Raw genomic sequence first — 23021 nt, 5'->3', positions numbered from 1 at the left:
ACACTATCTGCTGTATCTCATACATCAGTAGCCATCAGTACCTATTAAACTCCTGCTCTCCTCCTCACATCATGTCACTGTGTGTTACCATCCCAGAGATCTGACCATTCTCCTCCTCCTCACATTCTCTGGTGTATCTCATATATCAGGAGCCATCAGCCCCTATTATATTCCTGCTCTCCCCCTCACATCATGTAACTGTATGTTACCAGCCCAGAGATCTGACCAGTCTCCTCCCCACACTATCTGCTGTATCTCATACTTCAGGAGCCATGAGTACCTATTAAACTCCTGCTCTCCTCTTCACATCATGTCACTGTGTGTTACCATCCCAGAGATCTGACCATTCTCCTCCCCCTCACATTCTCTGGTGTATCTCATATATCAGGAGCCATCAGCCCCTATTATATTCCTGCTCTCCTCCTCACATCATGTCACTGTGTGTTACCATCCCAGAGATCTGACCAGTCTCCTCCCCCTCACATTCTCTGGTGTATCTCATATATCAGGAGCCATCAGCCCCTATTATATTCCTGCTGTCCCCCTCACATCATGTCACTGTGTGTTACCAGCCCAGAGATCTGACCAGTCTCCTCCCCACACTCTCTGGTGTATCTCATACATCAGGAGCCATCAGCCCCTATTATATTCCTGCTCTCCCCCTCACATCATGTCACTGTGTGTTACCATCCCAGAGATCTGACCATTCTCCTCCCCCTCACATTCTCTGGTGTATCTCATATATCAGGAGCCATCAGCCCCTATTATATTCCTGCTCTCGCCCTCACATCATGTAACTGTGTGTTACCAGCCCAGAGATCTGACCAGTCTCCTCCCCACACTATCTGCTGTATCTCATACATCAGGAGCCATGAGTACCTATTAAACTCCTGCTCTCCTCTTCACATCATGTCACTGTGTGTTACCATCCCAGAGATCTGACCATTCTCCTCCCCCTCACATTCTCTGGCGTATCTCATATATCAGGAGCCATCAGCCCCTATTATATTCCTGCTCTCCCCCTCACATCATGTCACTGTGTGTTACCAGCCCAGAAGTCTAACCAGTCTCCTCTCCACACTCTCTGGTGTATCTCATGCATCAGGAGCCATCAGCCCCTATTATGCTCCTGCTCTCCCCCTCACATCATGTCACTGTGTGTTACCAGCCCAGAGATCTGACCAGTCTGTTCCCCACACTCTCTGGTGTATCTCATACATCAGGAGCCATCAGCCCCTATTATACTCCTGCTCTCCCCCTCACATCATGTCACTGTGTGTTACCAGCCCAGAGATCTGACCAGTCTGTTCCCCACACTCTCTGGTGTATCTCATACATCAGGAGCCATCAGCCCCTATTATACTCCTGCTCTCCCCATCACATCATGTCACTGTGTGTTATCAGCCCAGAGATCTGACCAGTCTCCCCCCTACACTATCTGGTGTATCCCTTACTTAAGGAGCCATCAGTCCCTATTATACTCCTGCTCTCCTCCTCACATCATGTCACTGTGTGCTACCATCCCAGAGATCTGACCAGTCTCCTCCCCCTCACATTCTCTGGTGTATCTCATATATCAGGAGCCATCCTTCCGTATTATACTCCTGCTCTCCCCCTCTCATCATATCATTGTGTGTTACCAGCCCAGAGATCTGACCAGTCTCCTCCCCACACTCTCTGGTGTATCTCATACATCAGGAGCCATCAGCCCCTATTATACTCCTGCTCTCCCCCTCACATCATGTAACTGTGTGTTACCAGCCCAGAGATCTGACCAGTCTCCTCCCCACACTATCTGCTGTATCTCATACATCAGTAGCCATCAGTACCTATTAAACTCCTGCTCTCCTCCTCACATCATGTCACTGTGTGTTACCATCCCAGAGATCTGACCATTCTCCTCCTCCTCACATTCTCTGGTGTATCTCATATATCAGGAGCCATCAGCCCCTGTTATATTCCTGCTCTCCCCCTCACATCATGTAACTGTATGTTACCAGCCCAGAGATCTGACCAGTCTCCTCCCCACACTATCTGCTGTATCTCATACTTCAGGAGCCATGAGTACCTATTAAACTCCTGCTCTCCTCTTCACATCATGTCACTGTGTGTTACCATCCCAGAGATCTGACCATTCTCCTCCCCCTCACATTCTCTGGTGTATCTCATATATCAGGAGCCATCAGCCCCTATTATATTCCTGCTCTCCCCCTCACATCATGTCACTGTGTGTTACCAGCCCAGAAGTCTAACCAGTCTCCTCTCCACACTCTCTGGTGTATCTCATGCATCAGGAGCCATCAGCCCCTATTATGCTCCTGCTCTCCTCCTCACATCATGTCACTGTGTGTTACCAGCCCAGAGATCTGACCAGTCTCCTCCCCACACTATCTGGTGTATCTCTTACATCAGGAGCCATCAGTCCCTATTATACTCCTGCTCTCCTCCTCACATCATGTCACTGTGTGTTACCATCCCAGAGATCTGACCAGTCTCCTCCCCCTCACATTCTCTGGTGTATCTCATATATCAGGAGCCATCAGCCCCTATTATATTCCGGCTGTCCCCCTCACATCATGTCACTGTGTGTTACCAGCCCAGAGATCTGACCAGTCTCCTCCCCACACTCTCTCTCTGGTGTATCTCATACATCAGGAGCCATCAGCCCCTATTATATTCCTGCTCTCCCCCTCACATCATGTCACGGTGTATTACCATCCCAGAGATCTGACCATTCTCCTCCCCCTCACATTCTCTGGTGTATCTCATATATCAGGAGCCATCAGCCCCTATTATATTCCTGCTCTCCCCCTCACATCATGTAACTGTGTGTTACCAGCCCAGAGATCTGACCAGTCTCCTCCCCACACTATCTGCTGTATCTCATACATCAGGAGCCATGAGTACCTATTAAACTCCTGCTCTCCTCCTCACAACATGTCACTGTGTGCTACCATCCCAGAGATCTGACCAGTCTCCTCCCCCTCACATTCTCTGGTGTATCTCATATCAGGAGCCATCAGCCCCTATTATATTCCTGCTGTCCCCCTCACATCATGTCACTGTGTGTTAGTAGCCTAGATATCTGACCAGTCTCCTCCCCACACTCTCTGGTGTATCTCATACATCAGGAGCCATCAGCCCCTATTATACTCCTGCTCTCCCCCTCACATCATGTCACTGTGTGTTACCAGCCCAGAGATCTGACCAGTCTCCTCCCCACACTCTCTGGTGTATCTCATACATCAGGAGCCATCAGACCCTATTATACTCCTGCTCTCCGCCTCACATCATGTCACTGTGTGTTACCAGCCCAGAGATCTGACCAGTCTCCTCCCCACACTATCTGGTGTATCTCTTACATCAGGAGCCATCAGTCCCTATTATACTCCTGCTCTCCTCCTCACATCATGTCACTGTGTGTTACCAGCCCAGAGATCTAACCAGTCTTCTCCCCACACTCTCTGGTGTATCTCATACATCAGGAGCTATCAGCCCCTATTATACTCCTGCTCTCCCCCTCACATCATGTCACTGTGTTTTACCAGCTCAGAGATCTGACCAGTCTCCTCCCCCTCACACTCTCTGGTGTATCTCATGCATCAGGAGCCATCGGCCCCTTTTATGCTCCTGCTCTCCCCCTCACATCATGTCACTGTGTGTTACCAGCCCAGACATCTGACCAGTCTCCTCTCCACACTCTCTGTGTATCTCATACATCAGGAGCCATCAGCCCCTATTATACTCCTGCTCTCCCCCTCACATCATGTCACTGTGTGTTACCAGCCCAGATATCTTACCAGTCTCCTCCCCACACTCTCTGGTGTATCTCATACATCAGGAGCCATCAGCCCCTATTATACTCCTGCTGTCCCCCTCACATCATGTCACTGTGTGTTACCAGCCCAGAGATCTGACCAGTCTCATCCCCCTCACACTCTCTGGTGTATCTCATATATCAGGAGCCACCAGCCCCTATTATATTCCTGCTCTCCCCCTCACATCATGTCACTGTGTGATACTAGCCCAGAGATCTAACCAGTCTCCTCCCCACACTCTCTGGTGTATCTCTTACATCAGGAGCCATCAGCCCCTATTATACTCCTGTTCTCCCCCTCACATCATGTCACTGTGTGTTACAGCCCAGAGATCTGACCAGTCTTCTCCCCACACTCTCTGGTGTATCTCATACATCAGGAGCTATCGGCCCCTATCATACTCCTGCTCTCCCCCTCACATCATGTCACTGTGTGTTACCAGCCCAGAGATCTGACCAGTCTCCTCCCCCTCACACTCTCTGGTGTATCTCATATATCAGGATCCATCAGCCCCTATTATATTCCTGCTCTCCCCCTCACATCATGTCACTGTGTTTTACCAGCCCAGAGATCTAACCAGTCTTCTCCCCACACTCTCTGGTGTATCTCATACATCAGGAGCTATCAGCCCCTATTATACTCCTGCTCTCCCCCTCACATCATGTCACTGTGTGTTACCAGCCCAGAAGTCTAACCAGTCTCCTCTCCACACTCTCTGGTGTATCTCATGCATCAGTAGCCATCAACCCCTATTATGCTCCTGCTCTCCCCCTCACATCATGTCACTGTGTGTTACCAGCCCAGAGATCTGACCAGTCTCCTCCCCACACTCTCTGGTGTTTCTCATACATCAGGAGCCATCAGCCCCTATTATACTCCTGCTCTCCCCCTCACATCATGTCACTGTGTGTTACCAGCCCAGAGATCTGACCAGTCTCCTCCCCACACTCTCTGGTGTATCTCATACATCAGGAGCCATCAGCCCCTATTATACTCCTGCTCTCCCCCTCACATCATGTCACTGTGTGTTACCAGACCAGAGATCTGACCAGTCTCCTCCCCCTCACACTCTCTGGTGTATCTCATATATCAGGAGCCATCGGCCCCTATTATATTCCTTTTCTCCCCCCTCACATCATGTCACTGTGTGTTACCAGCCCAGAGATCTAACCAGTCTCCTCCCCACACTCTCTGGTGTATCTCATACATCAGGAGCCATCAGCCCCTATTATACTCCTGCTCTCCCCCTCACATCATGTCACTGTGTGTTACCAGCCCAGAGATCTGACCAGTCTGTTCCCCACACTCTCTGGTGTATCTCATACATCAGGAGCCATCAGCCCCTATTATACTCCTGCTCTCCCCATCACATCATGTCACTGTGTGTTATCAGCCCAGAGATCTGACCAGTCTCCCCCCTACACTATCTGGTGTATCCCTTACTTAAGGAGCCATCAGTCCCTATTATACTCCTGCTCTCCTCCTCACATCATGTCACTGTGTGCTACCATCCCAGAGATCTGACCAGTCTCCTCCCCCTCACATTCTCTGGTGTATCTCATATATCAGGAGCCATCCTTCCGTATTATACTCCTGCTCTCCCCCTCTCATCATATCATTGTGTGTTACCAGCCCAGAGATCTGACCAGTCTCCTCCCCACACTCTCTGGTGTATCTCATACATCAGGAGCCATCAGCCCCTATTATACTCCTGCTCTCCCCCTCACATCATGTAACTGTGTGTTACCAGCCCAGAGATCTGACCAGTCTCCTCCCCACACTATCTGCTGTATCTCATACATCAGTAGCCATCAGTACCTATTAAACTCCTGCTCTCCTCCTCACATCATGTCACTGTGTGTTACCATCCCAGAGATCTGACCATTCTCCTCCTCCTCACATTCTCTGGTGTATCTCATATATCAGGAGCCATCAGCCCCTATTATATTCCTGCTCTCCCCCTCACATCATGTAACTGTATGTTACCAGCCCAGAGATCTGACCAGTCTCCTCCCCACACTATCTGCTGTATCTCATACTTCAGGAGCCATGAGTACCTATTAAACTCCTGCTCTCCTCTTCACATCATGTCACTGTGTGTTACCATCCCAGAGATCTGACCATTCTCCTCCCCCTCACATTCTCTGGTGTATCTCATATATCAGGAGCCATCAGCCCCTATTATATTCCTGCTCTCCCCCTCACATCATGTCACTGTGTGTTACCAGCCCAGAAGTCTAACCAGTCTCCTCTCCACACTCTCTGGTGTATCTCATGCATCAGGAGCCATCAGCCCCTATTATGCTCCTGCTCTCCCCCTCACATCATGTCACTGTGTGTTACCAGCCCAGAGATCTGACCAGTCTCCTCCCCACACTCTCTGGTGTTTCTCATACATCAGGAGCCATCAGCCCCTATTATACTCCTGCTCTCCCCCTCACATCATGTCACTGTGTGTTACCAGCCCAGAGGTCTGACCAGTCTCCTCCCCACACTCTCTTGTGTATCTCATACATCAGGAGCCATCAGCCCCTATTATACTCCTGCTCTCCCCCTCACATCATGTCACTGTGTGTTACCAGACCAGAGATCTGACCAGTCTCCTCCCCCTCACACTCTCTGGTGTATCTCATATATCAGGAGCCATCAGCCCCTATTATATTCCTTTTCTCCCCCCTCACATCATGTCACTGTGTGTTACCAGCCCAGAGATCTAACCAGTCTCCTCCCCACACTCTCTGGTGTATCTCATACATCAGGAGCCATCAGCCCCTATTATACTCCTGCTCTCCCCCTCACATCATGTCACTGTGTGTTACCAGCCCAGAGATCTGACCAGTCTCCTCCCCACACTATCTGGTGTATCTCTTACATCAGGAGCCATCAGTCCCTATTATACTCCTGCTCTCCTCCTCACATCATGTCACTGTGTGTTACCATCCCAGAGATCTGACCAGTCTCCTCCCCCTCACATTCTCTGGTGTATCTCATATATCAGGAGCCATCAGCCCCTATTATATTCCGGCTGTCCCCCTCACATCATGTCACTGTGTGTTACCAGCCCAGAGATCTGACCAGTCTCCTCCCCACACTCTCTGGTGTATCTCATACATCAGGAGCCATCAGCCCCTATTATATTCCTGCTCTCCCCCTCACATCATGTCACGGTGTATTACCATCCCAGAGATCTGACCATTCTCCTCCCCCTCACATTCTCTGGTGTATCTCATATATCAGGAGCCATCAGCCCCTATTATATTCCTGCTCTCCCCCTCACATCATGTAACTGTGTGTTACCAGCCCAGAGATCTGACCAGTCTCCTCCCCACACTATCTGCTGTATCTCATACATCAGTAGCCATCAGTACCTATTAAACTCCTGCTCTCCTCCTCACATCATGTCACTGTGTGTTACCATCCCAGAGATCTGACCATTCTCCTCCTCCTCACATTCTCTGGTGTATCTCATATATCAGGAGCCATCAGCCCCTATTATATTCCTGCTCTCCCCCTCACATCATGTAACTGTGTGTTACCAGCCCAGAGATCTGACCAGTCTCCTCCCCACACTATCTGCTGTATCTCATACATCAGGAGCCATGAGTACCTATTAAACTCCTGCTCTCCTCCTCACAACATGTCACTGTGTGCTACCATCCCAGAGATCTGACCAGTCTCCTCCCCCTCACATTCTCTGGTGTATCTCATATCAGGAGCCATCAGCCCCTATTATATTCCTGCTGTCCCCCTCACATCATGTCACTGTGTGTTAGTAGCCTAGATATCTGACCAGTCTCCTCCCCACACTCTCTGGTGTATCTCATACATCAGGAGCCATCAGCCCCTATTATACTCCTGCTCTCCCCCTCACATCATGTCACTGTGTGTTACCAGCCCAGAGATCTGACCAGTCTCCTCCCCACACTCTCTGGTGTATCTCATACATCAGGAGCCATCAGCCCCTATTATACTCCTGCTCTCCCCCTCACATCATGTCACTGTGTGTTACCAGACCAGAGATCTGACCAGTCTCCTCCCCCTCACACTCTCTGGTGTATCTCATATATCAGGAGCCATCGGCCCCTATTATATTCCTTTTCTCCCCCCTCACATCATGTCACTGTGTGTTACCAGCCCAGAGATCTAACCAGTCTCCTCCCCACACTCTCTGGTGTATCTCATACATCAGGAGCCATCAGCCCCTATTATACTCCTGCTCTCCCCCTCACATCATGTCACTGTGTGTTACCAGCCCAGAGATCTGACCAGTCTGTTCCCCACACTCTCTGGTGTATCTCATACATCAGGAGCCATCAGCCCCTATTATACTCCTGCTCTCCCCATCACATCATGTCACTGTGTGTTATCAGCCCAGAGATCTGACCAGTCTCCCCCCTACACTATCTGGTGTATCCCTTACTTAAGGAGCCATCAGTCCCTATTATACTCCTGCTCTCCTCCTCACATCATGTCACTGTGTGCTACCATCCCAGAGATCTGACCAGTCTCCTCCCCCTCACATTCTCTGGTGTATCTCATATATCAGGAGCCATCCTTCCGTATTATACTCCTGCTCTCCCCCTCTCATCATATCATTGTGTGTTACCAGCCCAGAGATCTGACCAGTCTCCTCCCCACACTATCTGCTGTATCTCATACATCAGTAGCCATCAGTACCTATTAAACTCCTGCTCTCCTCCTGACATCATGTCACTGTGTGTTACCATCCCAGAGATCTGACCATTCTCCTCCTCCTCACATTCTCTGGTGTATCTCATATATCAGGAGCCATCAGCCCCTATTATATTCCTGCTCTCCCCCTCACATCATGTAACTGTATGTTACCAGCCCAGAGATCTGACCAGTCTCCTCCCCACACTATCTGCTATATCTCATACTTCAGGAGCCATGAGTACCTATTAAACTCCTGCTCTCCTCTTCACATCATGTCACTGTGTGTTACCATCCCAGAGATCTGACCATTCTCCTCCCCCTCACATTCTCTGGTGTATCTCATATATCAGGAGCCATCAGCCCCTATTATATTCCTGCTCTCCCCCTCACATCATGTCACTGTGTGTTACCAGCCCAGAAGTCTAACCAGTCTCCTCTCCACACTCTCTGGTGTATCTCATGCATCAGGAGCCATCAGCCCCTATTATGCTCCTGCTCTCCCCCTCACATCATGTCACTGTGTGTTACCAGCCCAGAGATCTGACCAGTCTCCTCCCCACACTCTCTGGTGTTTCTCATACATCAGGAGCCATCAGCCCCTATTATACTCCTGCTCTCCCCCTCACATCATGTCACTGTGTGTTACCAGCCCAGAGGTCTGACCAGTCTCCTCCCCACACTCTCTGGTGTATCTCATACATCAGGAGCCATCAGCCCCTATTATACTCCTGCTCTCCCCCTCACATCATGTCACTGTGTGTTACCAGACCAGAGATCTGACCAGTCTCCTCCCCCTCACACTCTCTGGTGTATCTCATATATCAGGAGCCATCAGCCCCTATTATATTCCTTTTCTCCCCCCTCACATCATGTCACTGTGTGTTACCAGCCCAGAGATCTAACCAGTCTCCTCCCCACACTCTCTGGTGTATCTCATACATCAGGAGCCATCAGCCCCTATTATACTCCTGCTCTCCCCCTCACATCATGTCACTGTGTGTTACCAGCCCAGAGATCTGACCAGTCTCCTCCCCACACTATCTGGTGTATCTCTTACATCAGGAGCCATCAGTCCCTATTATACTCCTGCTCTCCTCCTCACATCATGTCACTGTGTGTTACCATCCCAGAGATCTGACCAGTCTCCTCCCCCTCACATTCTCTGGTGTATCTCATATATCAGGAGCCATCAGCCCCTATTATATTCCGGCTGTCCCCCTCACATCATGTCACTGTGTGTTACCAGCCCAGAGATCTGACCAGTCTCCTCCCCACACTCTCTGGTGTATCTCATACATCAGGAGCCATCAGCCCCTATTATATTCCTGCTCTCCCCCTCACATCATGTCACGGTGTATTACCATCCCAGAGATCTGACCATTCTCCTCCCCCTCACATTCTCTGGTGTATCTCATATATCAGGAGCCATCAGCCCCTATTATATTCCTGCTCTCCCCCTCACATCATGTAACTGTGTGTTACCAGCCCAGAGATCTGACCAGTCTCCTCCCCACACTATCTGCTGTATCTCATACATCAGGAGCCATGAGTACCTATTAAACTCCTGCTCTCCTCCTCACAACATGTCACTGTGTGCTACCATCCCAGAGATCTGACCAGTCTCCTCCCCCTCACATTCTCTGGTGTATCTCATATCAGGAGCCATCAGCCCCTATTATATTCCTGCTGTCCCCCTCACATCATGTCACTGTGTGTTAGTAGCCTAGATATCTGACCAGTCTCCTCCCCACACTCTCTGGTGTATCTCATACATCAGGAGCCATCAGCCCCTATTATACTCCTGCTCTCCCCCTCACATCATGTCACTGTGTGTTACCAGCCCAGAGATCTGACCAGTCTCCTCCCCACACTCTCTGGTGTATCTCATACATCAGGAGCCATCAGACCCTATTATACTCCTGCTCTCCGCCTCACATCATGTCACTGTGTGTTACCAGCCCAGAGATCTGACCAGTCTCCTCCCCACACTATCTGGTGTATCTCTTACATCAGGAGCCATCAGTCCCTATTATACTCCTGCTCTCCTCCTCACATCATGTCACTGTGTGTTACCATCCCAGAGATCTGACCAGTCTCCTCCCCCTCACATTCTCTGGTGTATCTCATATATCAGGAGCCATCAGCCCCTATTATATTCCTGCTGTACCCCTCACATCATGTCACTGTGTGTTACCAGCCCAGAGATCTGACCAGTCTCCTCCCCACACTCTCTGGTGTATCTCATACATCAGGAGCCATCAGCCCCTATTATATTCCTGCTCTCCCCCTCACATCATGTCACTGTGTGTTACCAGCCCAGAGATCTAACCAGTCTTCTCCCCACACTCTCTGGTGTATCTCATACATCAGGAGCTATCAGCCCCTATTATACTCCTGCTCTCCCCCTCACATCATGTCACTGTGTGTTACCAGCTCAGAGATCTGACCAGTCTCCTCCCCCTCACACTCTCTGGTGTATCTCATATATCAGGAGCCATCAGCCCCTATTATATTCCTGCTCTCCCCCTCACATCATGTCACTGTGTGTTACCAGCCCAGAGATCTAACCAGTCTCCTCTCCACACTCTCTGTGTATCTCATACATCAGGAGCCATCAGCCCCTATTATACTCCTGCTCTCCTCCTCACATCATGTCACTGTGTATTACCAGCCCAGAGATCTGACCAGTCTCCTCCCCCTCACACTCTCTGGTGTATCTCATGCATCAGGAGCCATCGGCCCCTTTTATGCTCCTGCTCTCCCCCTCACATCATGTCACTGTGTGTTACCAGCCCAGACATCTGACCAGTCTCCTCTCCACACTCTCTGTGTATCTCATACATCAGGAGCCATCAGCCCCTATTATACTCCTGCTCTCCCCCTCACATCATGTCACTGTGTGTTACCAGCCCAGATATCTTACCAGTCTCCTCCCCACACTCTCTGGTGTATCTCATACATCAGGAGCCATCAGCCCCTATTATACTCCTGCTCTCCCCCTCACATCATGTCACTGTGTGTTACCAGCCCAGAGATCTGACCAGTCTCATCCCCCTCACACTCTCTGGTGTATCTCATATATCAGGAGCCACCAGCCCCTATTATATTCCTGCTCTCCCCCTCACATCATGTCACTGTGTGATACTAGCCCAGAGATCTAACCAGTCTCCTCCCCACACTCTCTTGTGTATCTCTTACATCAGGAGCCATCAGCCCCTATTATACTCCTGTTCTCCCCCTCACATCATGTCACTGTGTGTTACCAGCCCAGAGATCTGACCAGTCTCCTCCCCACACTCTCTGGTGTTTCTCATACATCAGGAGCCATCAGCCCCTATTATACTCCTGCTCTCCCCCTCACATCATGTCACTGTGTGTTACCAGCCCAGAGGTCTGACCAGTCTCCTCCCCACACTCTCTGGTGTATCTCATACATCAGGAGCCATCAGCCCCTATTATACTCCTGCTCTCCCCCTCACATCATGTCACTGTGTGTTACCAGACCAGAGATCTGACCAGTCTCCTCCCCCTCACACTCTCTGGTGTATCTCATATATCAGGAGCCATCAGCCCCTATTATATTCCTTTTCTCCCCCCTCACATCATGTCACTGTGTGTTACCAGCCCAGAGATCTAACCAGTCTCCTCCCCACACTCTCTGGTGTATCTCATACATCAGGAGCCATCAGCCCCTATTATACTCCTGCTCTCCCCCTCACATCATGTCACTGTGTGTTACCAGCCCAGAGATCTGACCAGTCTCCTCCCCACACTATCTGGTGTATCTCTTACATCAGGAGCCATCAGTCCCTATTATACTCCTGCTCTCCTCCTCACATCATGTCACTGTGTGTTACCATCCCAGAGATCTGACCAGTCTCCTCCCCCTCACATTCTCTGGTGTATCTCATATATCAGGAGCCATCAGCCCCTATTATATTCCGGCTGTCCCCCTCACATCATGTCACTGTGTGTTACCAGCCCAGAGATCTGACCAGTCTCCTCCCCACACTCTCTGGTGTATCTCATACATCAGGAGCCATCAGCCCCTATTATATTCCTGCTCTCCCCCTCACATCATGTCACGGTGTATTACCATCCCAGAGATCTGACCATTCTCCTCCCCCTCACATTCTCTGGTGTATCTCATATATCAGGAGCCATCAGCCCCTATTATATTCCTGCTCTCCCCCTCACATCATGTAACTGTGTGTTACCAGCCCAGAGATCTGACCAGTCTCCTCCCCACACTATCTGCTGTATCTCATACATCAGGAGCCATGAGTACCTATTAAACTCCTGCTCTCCTCCTCACAACATGTCACTGTGTGCTACCATCCCAGAGATCTGACCAGTCTCCTCCCCCTCACATTCTCTGGTGTATCTCATATCAGGAGCCATCAGCCCCTATTATATTCCTGCTGTCCCCCTCACATCATGTCACTGTGTGTTAGTAGCCTAGATATCTGACCAGTCTCCTCCCCACACTCTCTGGTGTATCTCATACATCAGGAGCCATCAGCCCCTATTATACTCCTGCTCTCCCCCTCACATCATGTCACTGTGTGTTACCAGCCCAGAGATCTGACCAGTCTCCTCCCCACTCTCTCTGGTGTATCTCATACATCAGGAGCCATCAGACCCTATTATACTCCTGCTCTCCGCCTCACATCATGTCACTGTGTGTTACCAGCCCAGAGATCTGACCAGTCTCCTCCCCCTCACACTCTCTGGTGTATCTCATATATCAGGAGCCACCAGCCCCTATTATATTCCTGCTCTCCCCCTCACATCATGTCACTGTGTGATACTAGCCCAGAGATCTAACCAGTCTCCTCCCCACACTCTCTGGTGTATCTCTTACATCAGGAGCCATCAGCCCCTATTATACTCCTGTTCTCCCCCTCACATCATGTCACTGTGTGTTACAGCCCAGAGATCTGACCAGTCTCCTCTCCACACTCTCTGTGTATCTCATATATCAGGAGCCATCAGCCCCTATTATACTGCTGCTCTCCCCCTCACATCTTGTCACTGTGTGTTACCAGCCCAGAGATCTTACCAGTCTCCTCCCCACACTCTCTGGTGTATCTCATTCATCAGGAGCCATCAGCCCCTATTATACTCCTGCTCTCCCCCTCACATCATGTCACTGTGTGATACTAGCCCAGAGATCTAACCAGTCTCCTCCCCACACTCTCTGGTGTATCTCTTACATCAGGAGCCATCAGCCCCTATTATACTCCTGTTCTCCCCCTCACATCATGTCACTGTGTGTTACAGCCCAGAGATCTGACCAGTCTTCTCCCCACACTCTCTGGTGTATCTCATACATCAGGAGCTATCGGCCCCTATCATACTCCTGCTCTCCCCCTCACATCATGTCACTGTGTGTTACCAGCCCAGAGATCTGACCAGTCTCCTCCCCCTCACACTCTCTGGTGTATCTCATATATCAGGATCCATCAGCCCCTATTATATTCCTGCTCTCCCCCTCACATCATGTCACTGTGTTTTACCAGCCCAGAGATCTAACCAGTCTTCTCCCCACACTCTCTGGTGTATCTCATACATCAGGAGCTATCAGCCCCTATTATACTCCTGCTCTCCCCCTCACATCATGTCACTGTGTGTTACCAGCCCAGAGATCTGACCAGTCTCCTCCCCCTCACACTCTCTGGTGTATCTCATATATCAAGAGCCATCAGCCCCTATTATATTCCTGCTCTCCCCCTCACATCATGTCACTGTGTGTTACCAGCCCAGAGATCTAACCAGTCTCCTCCCCACACTCTCTGGTGTATCTCATGCATCAGGAGCCATCGGCCCCTTTTATGCTCCTGCTCTCCCCCTCACATCATGTCACTGTGTGTTACCAGCCCAGAGATCTGACCAGTCTCCTCTCCACACTCTCTGTGTATCTCATATATCAGGAGCCATCAGCCCCTATTATACTGCTGCTCTCCCCCTCACATCTTGTCACTGTGTGTTACCAGCCCAGAGATCTTACCAGTCTCCTCCCCACACTCTCTGGTGTATCTCATTCATCAGGAGCCATCAGCCCCTATTATACTCCTGCTCTCCCCCTCACATCATGTCACTGTGTGTTACCAGCCCAGAGATCTGACCAGTCTCCTCCCCCTCACACTCTCTGGTGTATCTCATATATCAGGAGCCATCAGCCCCTATTATATTCCTGCTCTCCCCTTCACATCATGTCACTGTGTGTTACCAGCCCAGTGATCTAACCAGTCTCCTCCCCACACTCTGGTGTATCTCTTACATCAGGAGCCATCAGCCCCTATTATACTCCTGTTCTCCCCCTCACATCATGTCACTGTGTGTTACAGCCCAGAGATCTGAGCAGTCTTCTCCCCACACTCTCTGGTGTATCTCATACATCAGGAGCTATCAGCCCCTATTATACTCCTGCTCTCCCCCTCACATCATGTCACTGTGTGTTACCAGCCCAGAGATCTGACCAGTCTCCTCCCCCTCACACTCTCTGGTGTATCTCATACATCAGGAGCCATCGGCCCCTTTTATGCTCCTGCTCTCCCCCTCAAATTATGTCACTGTGTGTTACCAGCCCAGAGATCTGACCAGTCTCCTCCCCACACTCTCTGTGTATCTCATACATCAGGAGCCATCAACCCCTATTATACTCCTGCTCTCCCCCTCACATCATGTCACTGTGTGTTACCAGCCCAGAGATCTGACCAGTCTCCTCCCCACACTCTCTGGTGTATCTCATATATCAGGAGCCATCAACCCCTATTATACTCCTGCTCTCCCCCTCACATCATGTCACTGTGTGTTACCAGACCAGAGATCTGACCAGTCTCCTCCCCCTCACACTCTCTGGTGTATCTCATATATCAGGAGCCATCAGCCCCTATTATATTCCTGCTCTCCCCCCTCACATCATGTCACTGTGTGTTACCAGCCCAGAGATCTAACCAGTCTCCTCCCCACACTCTCTGGTGTATCTCTTACATCAGGATCCATCAGCCCCTATTATACTCCTGTTCTCCCCCCCTCACATCATGTCACTGTGTGTTACAGCCCAGAGATCTGACCAGTCTTCTCCCCACACTCTCTGTTGTATCTCATACATCAGGAGCTATCAGCCCCTATTATAATCCTGCTCTCCCCCTCACATCATGTCACTGTGTGTTGCCAGCCCAGAGATCTGACCAGTCTCCTCCCCACACTATCTGTTGTATCTCATACATCAGGAGCCATCAGTACCTATTAAACTCCTGCTCTCCTCCTCACATCATGTCACTGTGTGTTACCATCCCAGAGATCTGACCAGTCTCCTCCCCCTCACATTCTCTGGTGTATCTCATATATCAGGAGCCATCAGCCCCTATTATATTCCTGCTCTCCCCCTCACATCATGTCACTGTGTGTTACCAGCCCAGAGACCTGACCAGTCTCCTCCCCCTCACACTCTCTGGTGTATCTCTTACATCAGGAGCCATCAGCCCCTATTATACTCCTGTTCTCCCCCTCACATCATGTCACTGTGTGTTACAGCCCAGAGATCTGAGCAGTCTTCTCCCCACACTCTCTGGTGTATGTCATACATCAGGAACTATCAGCCCCTATTATAGTCCTGTTCTCCCCCTCACATCATGTCACTGTGTGTTACCAGCCCAGAGATCTGACCAGTCTCCTCCCCCTCACACTCTCTGGTGTATCTCATACATCAGGAGCCATCGGCCCCTTTTATGCTCCTGCTCTCCCCCTCATATCATGCAACTACCAGTCCATTGAAACATCACACACAGAGCTATAACCTCACACCCTTTATTCCACAATGGCTCCATCCAGTCTCTGTGCTTGGATGCTCTGTACTGTTGCGTTTTATCTGCTGACCTGTCTCTATATCATGCTCTGTCCTTCTGTTTTACTTTTTCTGCTTTCTTCCTCCTTCTGCTGTTGCCCATATGTGCCCTGCGCCATACCCCTACCCTGTCCTGCTGCCTCCCCCGCTCTGTGCCCTGCGGCATTCCCCTACCCTGTCCTGCTGCCTCCCCAGCTCTGTGCCCTGCGGCATTCCCCTACCCTCTCATGCTGCCTCCCCCACTCTGTGCCCTGCACCATTCCCCTACCCTGGCCTGCTGCCTCCCCCGCTGTGCCCTGCGGAATTCCCCTACCCTGTCTTGCTGCCTCCCCGCTATGTGCCCTGCGGCATTCCCCTACCCTGTCCTGCTTCCTCCCCCACTCTGTGCCCTGCACCATTCCCCTACCCTGTCCTGCTGCCTCCCCCACTCTGTGCCCTGCACCATTCCCCTACCCTGTCCTGCTGCCTACCCCGCTCTGTGCCCTGCGCCATACCCCTACCCTGTCCTGCTGCCTCCCCCGCTCTGTGGCCTGCTCCATTCCCCTTCTCTGTCCTGCTGCCTCCCCCTCTGTGCTCTGCGCCATTCCCCTACTCTGTCCTGCTGCCTCCCCCTCTCTGTGCCCTGCACCATTCCCCTACCCTGTCCTGCTGCCTCCCCGCTCTGTGCCCTGCACCATTCCCCTACCCTGTCCTGCAGCTTCCCCCTCTCTATGTCCAGCTGCCTCCCCCGCTCTGTGCCCTGCACCATTCCCCTACCCTGTTCTGCAGCCTCCCTCGCTCTATGTCCTGCTGCCTCCCCCGCTCTGTGCCCTGCAGCATTCCCCTACCCTGTCCTGCTGCTTCACCGCTCTGTGCCCTGCACCATTCCCCTACCCTGTCCTGCAGCCTCCCCTGCTCTGTGCCCTGTGCCATTCCCGTACCCTGTCCTGCTGCCTCCCCTGCTCTGTGCCCTGCGCCATTCCCCTACCCTGTCCTGCTGCCTAACCCGCTCTGTGCCCTGCACCATTCCCCTACCTTGTCCTGCTGCCTCCCCCCACTCTGTACCCTGCACCATTCCCCTACCCTGTCCTGCTGCCTCCCCCCTCTGTGCCACCATCATTCTGTGTTGCTCTGTCCTATCGCTCTCCTTCCCTCTCAGCGGTAATATACAGTGACTCATTACCCTAAGTTAGTAGCATGGCTCTGGTGGGGTTACTCTCCCTGATGGTGACCAGAAGACCATATAGAGGCTGTTTTTGTTACATATATATCCACCTGGTAACTTTTTGTAGTGTGGACGCAGTTGTTGGTAATTAGCCCACAAGTTTCCTGTGTGTATGTGTGAGGGTGGTCTAGACGGGCATTGTGGTTCACCAACGTCACTGGCTTTTGAGGCTTCCTGCTCTGTGTTGATGGCTAGGGAACGTTACCCAGGAAAGTCTGCATTTAGGGGGAGATATACATTGGTGATGGGCCATCTGCCTGTCCCTGGTGCTGGTCTATGACATGTGCTGATAATGTGCTTGTGCCAGTTTATGTCAATATTTTATCTGTTCATCGTGAGTCTTTATTGTTGGTTCATTTGTAAATGTTATAATGTGGTCATAGCTCTTACCTGCAATTTAAACAAATAAACGCTTTATTTATTATAGTAACATGGTGGAGTGATGGTTAGCATTACTGCCAAACAGCACTGAGTTCAATTCCCAGCCAAGGTGCTTCGTGGAGTTTGTATGTGTTTCTTCCAAAAATCATACTGGTAGGTTAATTGGCTACTGACACAAATTAATCATAATGTGAGTGCGAGGTAGATACAGTAGGGATTATAGATTGTAAACTCCAGTGGTGCAGGGACTGATGTGAATAACTAAATATTCTTTGTAAATTTCTGCTCAGTATATCTGTGCTGTATAAAGTGCTTCTCAGTATGTCTGTGCTATATAATGTGCTTCTCAGTATGTCTGCTATATAAAGTGCTTCTCAGTGTCTGTGCTATATAAAGTGCTTCTCAGTGTCTGTGCTATATAAAGTGCTTCTCAGTGTCTGTGCTATATAAAGTGCTTCTCAGTGTGTCTGTGCTATATAAAGTGCTTCTCAGTGTCTGTGCTATATAAGTGCTTCTCAGTGTGTCTGTGCTATATAAAGTGCTTCTCAGTGTCTGTGCTATATAAAGTGCTTCTCAGTATGTCTGTGCTATATAAAGTGCTTCTCAGTGTGTCTGCTATATAAAGTGCTTCTCAGTGTCTGTGCTATATAAGTGCTTCTCAGTGTGTCTGTGCTGTATAAAGTGCTTCTCAGTGTCTGTGCTATATAAAGTGCTTCTCAGTGTGTCTGTGCTATATAAAGTGCTTCTCAGTGTGTCTGCTATATAAAGTGCTTCTCAGTGTGTCTTTGCTATATAAAGTGCTTCTCAGTGTGTCTTTGCTATATAATGTGCTTCTCAGTATGTCTGTTTTATATAAAGTGCTTCTCAGTATGTCTGTGCTATAAAAAGTGCTTCTCAGTATGTCTGTGCTATATAAAGTGCTTCTCAGTGTTGCTGTGCTATATAAAGTGCTTCTCAGTGTGTCTGTTTTATATAAAGTGCTTCTCAGTATGTCTGTGCTATAAAAAGTGCTTCTCAGTATGTCTGTGCTATATAAAGTGCTTCTCAGTATGTCTGTGCTATATAAAGTGCTTCTCAGTATGTCTGTGTTATATAAAGTGCTTCTCAGTATGTCTGTGCTATATAAAGTGCTTCTCAATGTGTCTGTGCTATATAAAGTCCTTCTCAGTATGTCTGTTTTATATAAAGTGCTTCTCAGTATGTCTGTGCTATATAAAGTGCTTCTCAGTATGTCTGTGCTATATAAAGTGCTTCTCAGTATGTCTGTGTTATATAAAGTGCTTCTCAGTATGTCTGTGCTATATAAAATGCTTCTCAGTATGTCTGTGTTATATAAAGTGCTTCTCAGTATGTCTGTGCTATATAAAGTGCTTCTCAGTATGTCTGTGTTATATAAAGTGCTTCTCAGTATGTCTGTGCTATATAAAGTGCTTCTCAATGTGTCTGTGCTATATAAAGTCCTTCTCAGTATGTCTGTTTTATATAAAGTGCTTCTCAGTATGTCTGTGCTATATAATGTGCTTCTCAGTATGTCTGTGTTATATAAAGTGCTTCTCAGTATGTCTGTGCTATATAAAGTGCTTCTTAATGTGTCTGTGCTATATAAAGTGCTTCTCAGTGTGTCTTTGCTATATAAAGTCCTTCTCAATATGTCTGTGCTATATAAAGTGCTTCTCAGTATGTCTGTGCTATATAATGTGCTTCTCAGTGTGTCTGTGCTATATAAAGTGCTTCTCAATGTGTCTGTGCTATATAAAGTGCTTCTCAGTGTGTCTGTGCTATATAAAGTGCTTCTCAGTGTGCCTGTGCTGTATAAAGTGCTTCTCAGTGTGTCTGTGCTATATAAAGTGCTTCTCAGTGTGCCTGTGCTGTATAAAGTGCTTCTCAGTGTGTCTGTGCTATATAAAGTGCTTCTCAGTATGTATGTGCTGTATAAAGTGCTTCTCAGTATGTCTGTGCTGTATAAAGTGCTTCTCATTATGTGTGTGCTATATAAAGTGCTTCTCAGTGTGTCTGTGCTATATAAAGTGCTTCTCAGTGTGTCTGTGCTATATAAAGTCCTTCTCAGTATGTCTGTGCTATATAAAGTGCTTCTCAGTATGTCTGTGCTATATAAAGTGCTTCTCAGTATGTCTGCTATATAAAGTGCTTCTCAGTATGTCTGTGCTATATAAAGTGCTTCTCAGTATGTCTGTGCTATATAAAGTGCTTCTCAGTATGTCTGTGCTATATAAAGTGCTTCTCAGTATGTTTGTGCTATATAACGTGCTGCTCAGTGTGTCTGTGCTATATAAAATGCTTCTCAGTGTGTCTGTGCTATATAAAGTGCTGCTCAGTATGTCTATGCTATATAAAAAGCTGTAATTAATAATAGTTATTGTATTTCCAGTAGATGGACGCACAAGCAGGAATGACTTGGAGGGAGATCTCATCTTGTCTACAGATATTAAAACAGAAGATAACATCACACAGGAATCTCCAGTAGATAATCTCGTTATGCTAAATATACATCCAGTACCTCACAGTGCAGCTATATCATCTAATTTTTATCATTATCCGGACTGTTCTCCTGATACCCCAGCTTTTGTTACACATAGTGCAGCTCATACACCTGATAAATTATTTCCGTGTTCTGTGTGTGGGAAATGTGTTAAAAATAAATCAAATCTAATTACACATGAGAGAAGTCACACAGGTGAGAAACCATTTTCATGCTCTGTGTGTGGAAAATGTTTTAAAGATAAATCAAATCTTGTTACACATCATAGAAGTCACACAGGTGAGAAACCATTTTCATGCTCTGAGTGTGGGAAATGTTTTGCACAGAAATCAAATCTAATTACACATCAAAGATGTCACACAGGTGAGAAACCATTTCCATGCTCTGTGTGTGGGAAATGTTTTACACAGAAATCAGCTCTTGTTACACATCAGAGATCACATAGGTGAGAAACCATTTCCATGCTCTGTCACACCTTGGTAGACATGAGATTTTACACAAGAGAAAAGCATTTATATGAGCTGACACAAAATAGGGTTGTAGCAACACTCTGGACACACAGTATTTTAACAGTTTAAATTATCCATCTGCTGATAATTGGGATGTGTGCCATTTATATAAAAAGAGGAATGTACGCACTAAGGAAATCTTAATAAATAATGATTATAGGGTTTGCTAAAGATGAAATACAAATGTATAATACTTTAATATGAACTATCCCAGGGGCAGTGACAGATTTCGCTATCTATGCTGTCAGGGGGTTATTTAATGTTGCCAGAAGCCGCTGTCGAGGTTTGTTACCTTCTCGCTCCCCTTACGGGATGCCATATTCTTCCGCCGCAGCTTCAGACAGCCTCCTGTGTTGCCAGGCAGCATAGATGTAGAACTAAGATGGCGCCTGCTGGAAGATAAGGACACTGGGCAGCCGCACATACTTCTGGGACCACTGGATGACGGGCACTGGCTCAGCTGTTAGCCTTTTGTTAATCTTCAGTCTTGCTTGCTATTGGTGCAATATCGTTTAAAAACGTTCCAGTCCAGCGCCATCTTGCCGGTTATAGCGTACCCTTAGCATGTGTATTCCGGTTCCTGTCAGTCAAAATTTTGATCGTGAGAGACTTTTCTGCATGGCTATGACTCCTGTGGAACATCTATTTGTTCAATCGCTGCAGTTGTCATCTAGAGCAGTGTCACCCGTGTGTAAGACCAGGCGGCAACCTAAGTACCAGTGAGCATTTCCAGCTCTAAGGGAATATTCATATCAAAAAAGGGGGGGGGAAAGGGACAGGGGTTGTCTTGAGTGGCTCATTGTTATCAAGTAAAATATAACCTTTATTAATTCAAATATAAGGAAATGGAGAAAGGGTTAATAGGTCACACCATGCCTATTGTGATTGCAAGACTACCCTGGTTATAATGACATGACTATCTCAGTATCGTCTAGTCGCCTTCAGGGGTGTGCTACTCAGGGATATATCACTACTAAATTACACAACAAGAAAATAATCCCAATACCAGTGCTCAATGTCCCAATAATGCTATAATATCACTTTTATTACTAATCATTAATTTCCACCTAAGTGCTTGGGTTAAAACACAGCAAAACACTCAATCGTGCTCAGTCACCAGTGTCTAACTCATACACTAACTAGTGCGCTGCTGTATGTGACAATATTGTGAGAATCACTATTATAATTACCAAGTAAGTATATGTATTATATAGATTACAATCAGTAGTATAATATAGTGTAAGTGTGTATATCTCTTGATACAATAGATATTAGGTTATAGCTACTTAATAGTCATATTTGTTATATAAACTCCCATCATATGGAGATCAATATGCTGTAATAAACACATGTAATCTAGCATATTCTCCGTGATTCTTATTGAACTTGCATGCCTGGATAGGCCCATCCTACATATTTGTGTGTAATTTGAATGAGATTTATTACACAGGTCTGCGAAATTTATGGTATTGAAAGCTTTTTTAATAATACTTTTATATTCTTAATTATACTCCTGTGGACATCAAGAAATAGTATATTAAAAAAAAATTACCACATCGCATTTACCTATAAGGGGGTTACAAACATTTTTAAGAAAAAACAAGAAGTTTAATTGTTTTTGACATATTTATTGGGAAATACGAAATGTAGATGATATCACTGTGTTTTTGTCTTAATTCCATAATAAAATAACAATAAAATCAAACAATAATAGAAATAAAACCATAATTATTGAAAAAATCGTGAATATCTTGGGGGGTTTTTTGTCTTCAAACTTTGTTTTTTGCTTATAAGCTTTTTCTGTGTCGTCTCTGTGTATCATCCAGCAGTAGTCAGCCATCATGCTGACGTCCCAATTACCCTGGTATATTCTTTCTACATCTTTAACTTCTTGATGGAACCGTTCACCCTGTTCTTCATTGTAGTGTCCGAGATTATTCAGGAAATGCTCAATATGGGAATTCAAAAAATGTACCTTTAAACTCATATTGCAGCCAAGGTTTCTGTCATTATTAAGCATTTCCCTGTCTATTTCTTTGTAGTTTAGATCCTTTGACATTGCCTAAAAATTTAAACTGTACTG

The 23021-nt window shown here is 47.9% G+C and overlaps 1 protein-coding gene across 3 annotated transcripts in view; it reads left to right on the top strand.

Moving 5' to 3' along the window:
• LOC148431246 (uncharacterized) overlaps positions 1 to 22581 on the top strand; it is a 67706-nt gene extending 45125 nt beyond the window's left edge. For 2 of the 3 annotated variants that reach the window (XM_088466159.1, XM_088466160.1), the window contains exon 7: positions 20319 to 22581. In XM_088466159.1, coding sequence (XP_088322285.1) covers positions 20319 to 20878 — 560 coding nt within the window. In that variant the 3' untranslated portion in view covers positions 20879 to 22581. The remainder of the gene's footprint in view (positions 1 to 20318) is intronic. The other variant, XM_088466161.1, reaches the window with a different exon arrangement.
• Positions 22582 to 23021: the final 440 nt, after the last annotated feature.

Source organism: Taudactylus pleione, unplaced genomic scaffold, assembly GCF_031769625.1.
Source record: "Taudactylus pleione unplaced genomic scaffold, aTauple2 ptg002591l, whole genome shotgun sequence".
Classification (NCBI taxonomy): Eukaryota; Metazoa; Chordata; class Amphibia; order Anura; family Myobatrachidae; genus Taudactylus; species Taudactylus pleione.
The sequence above is the reverse complement of the archived record's forward strand: the minus strand, read 5'-3'. Positions and strand labels throughout refer to the sequence as shown.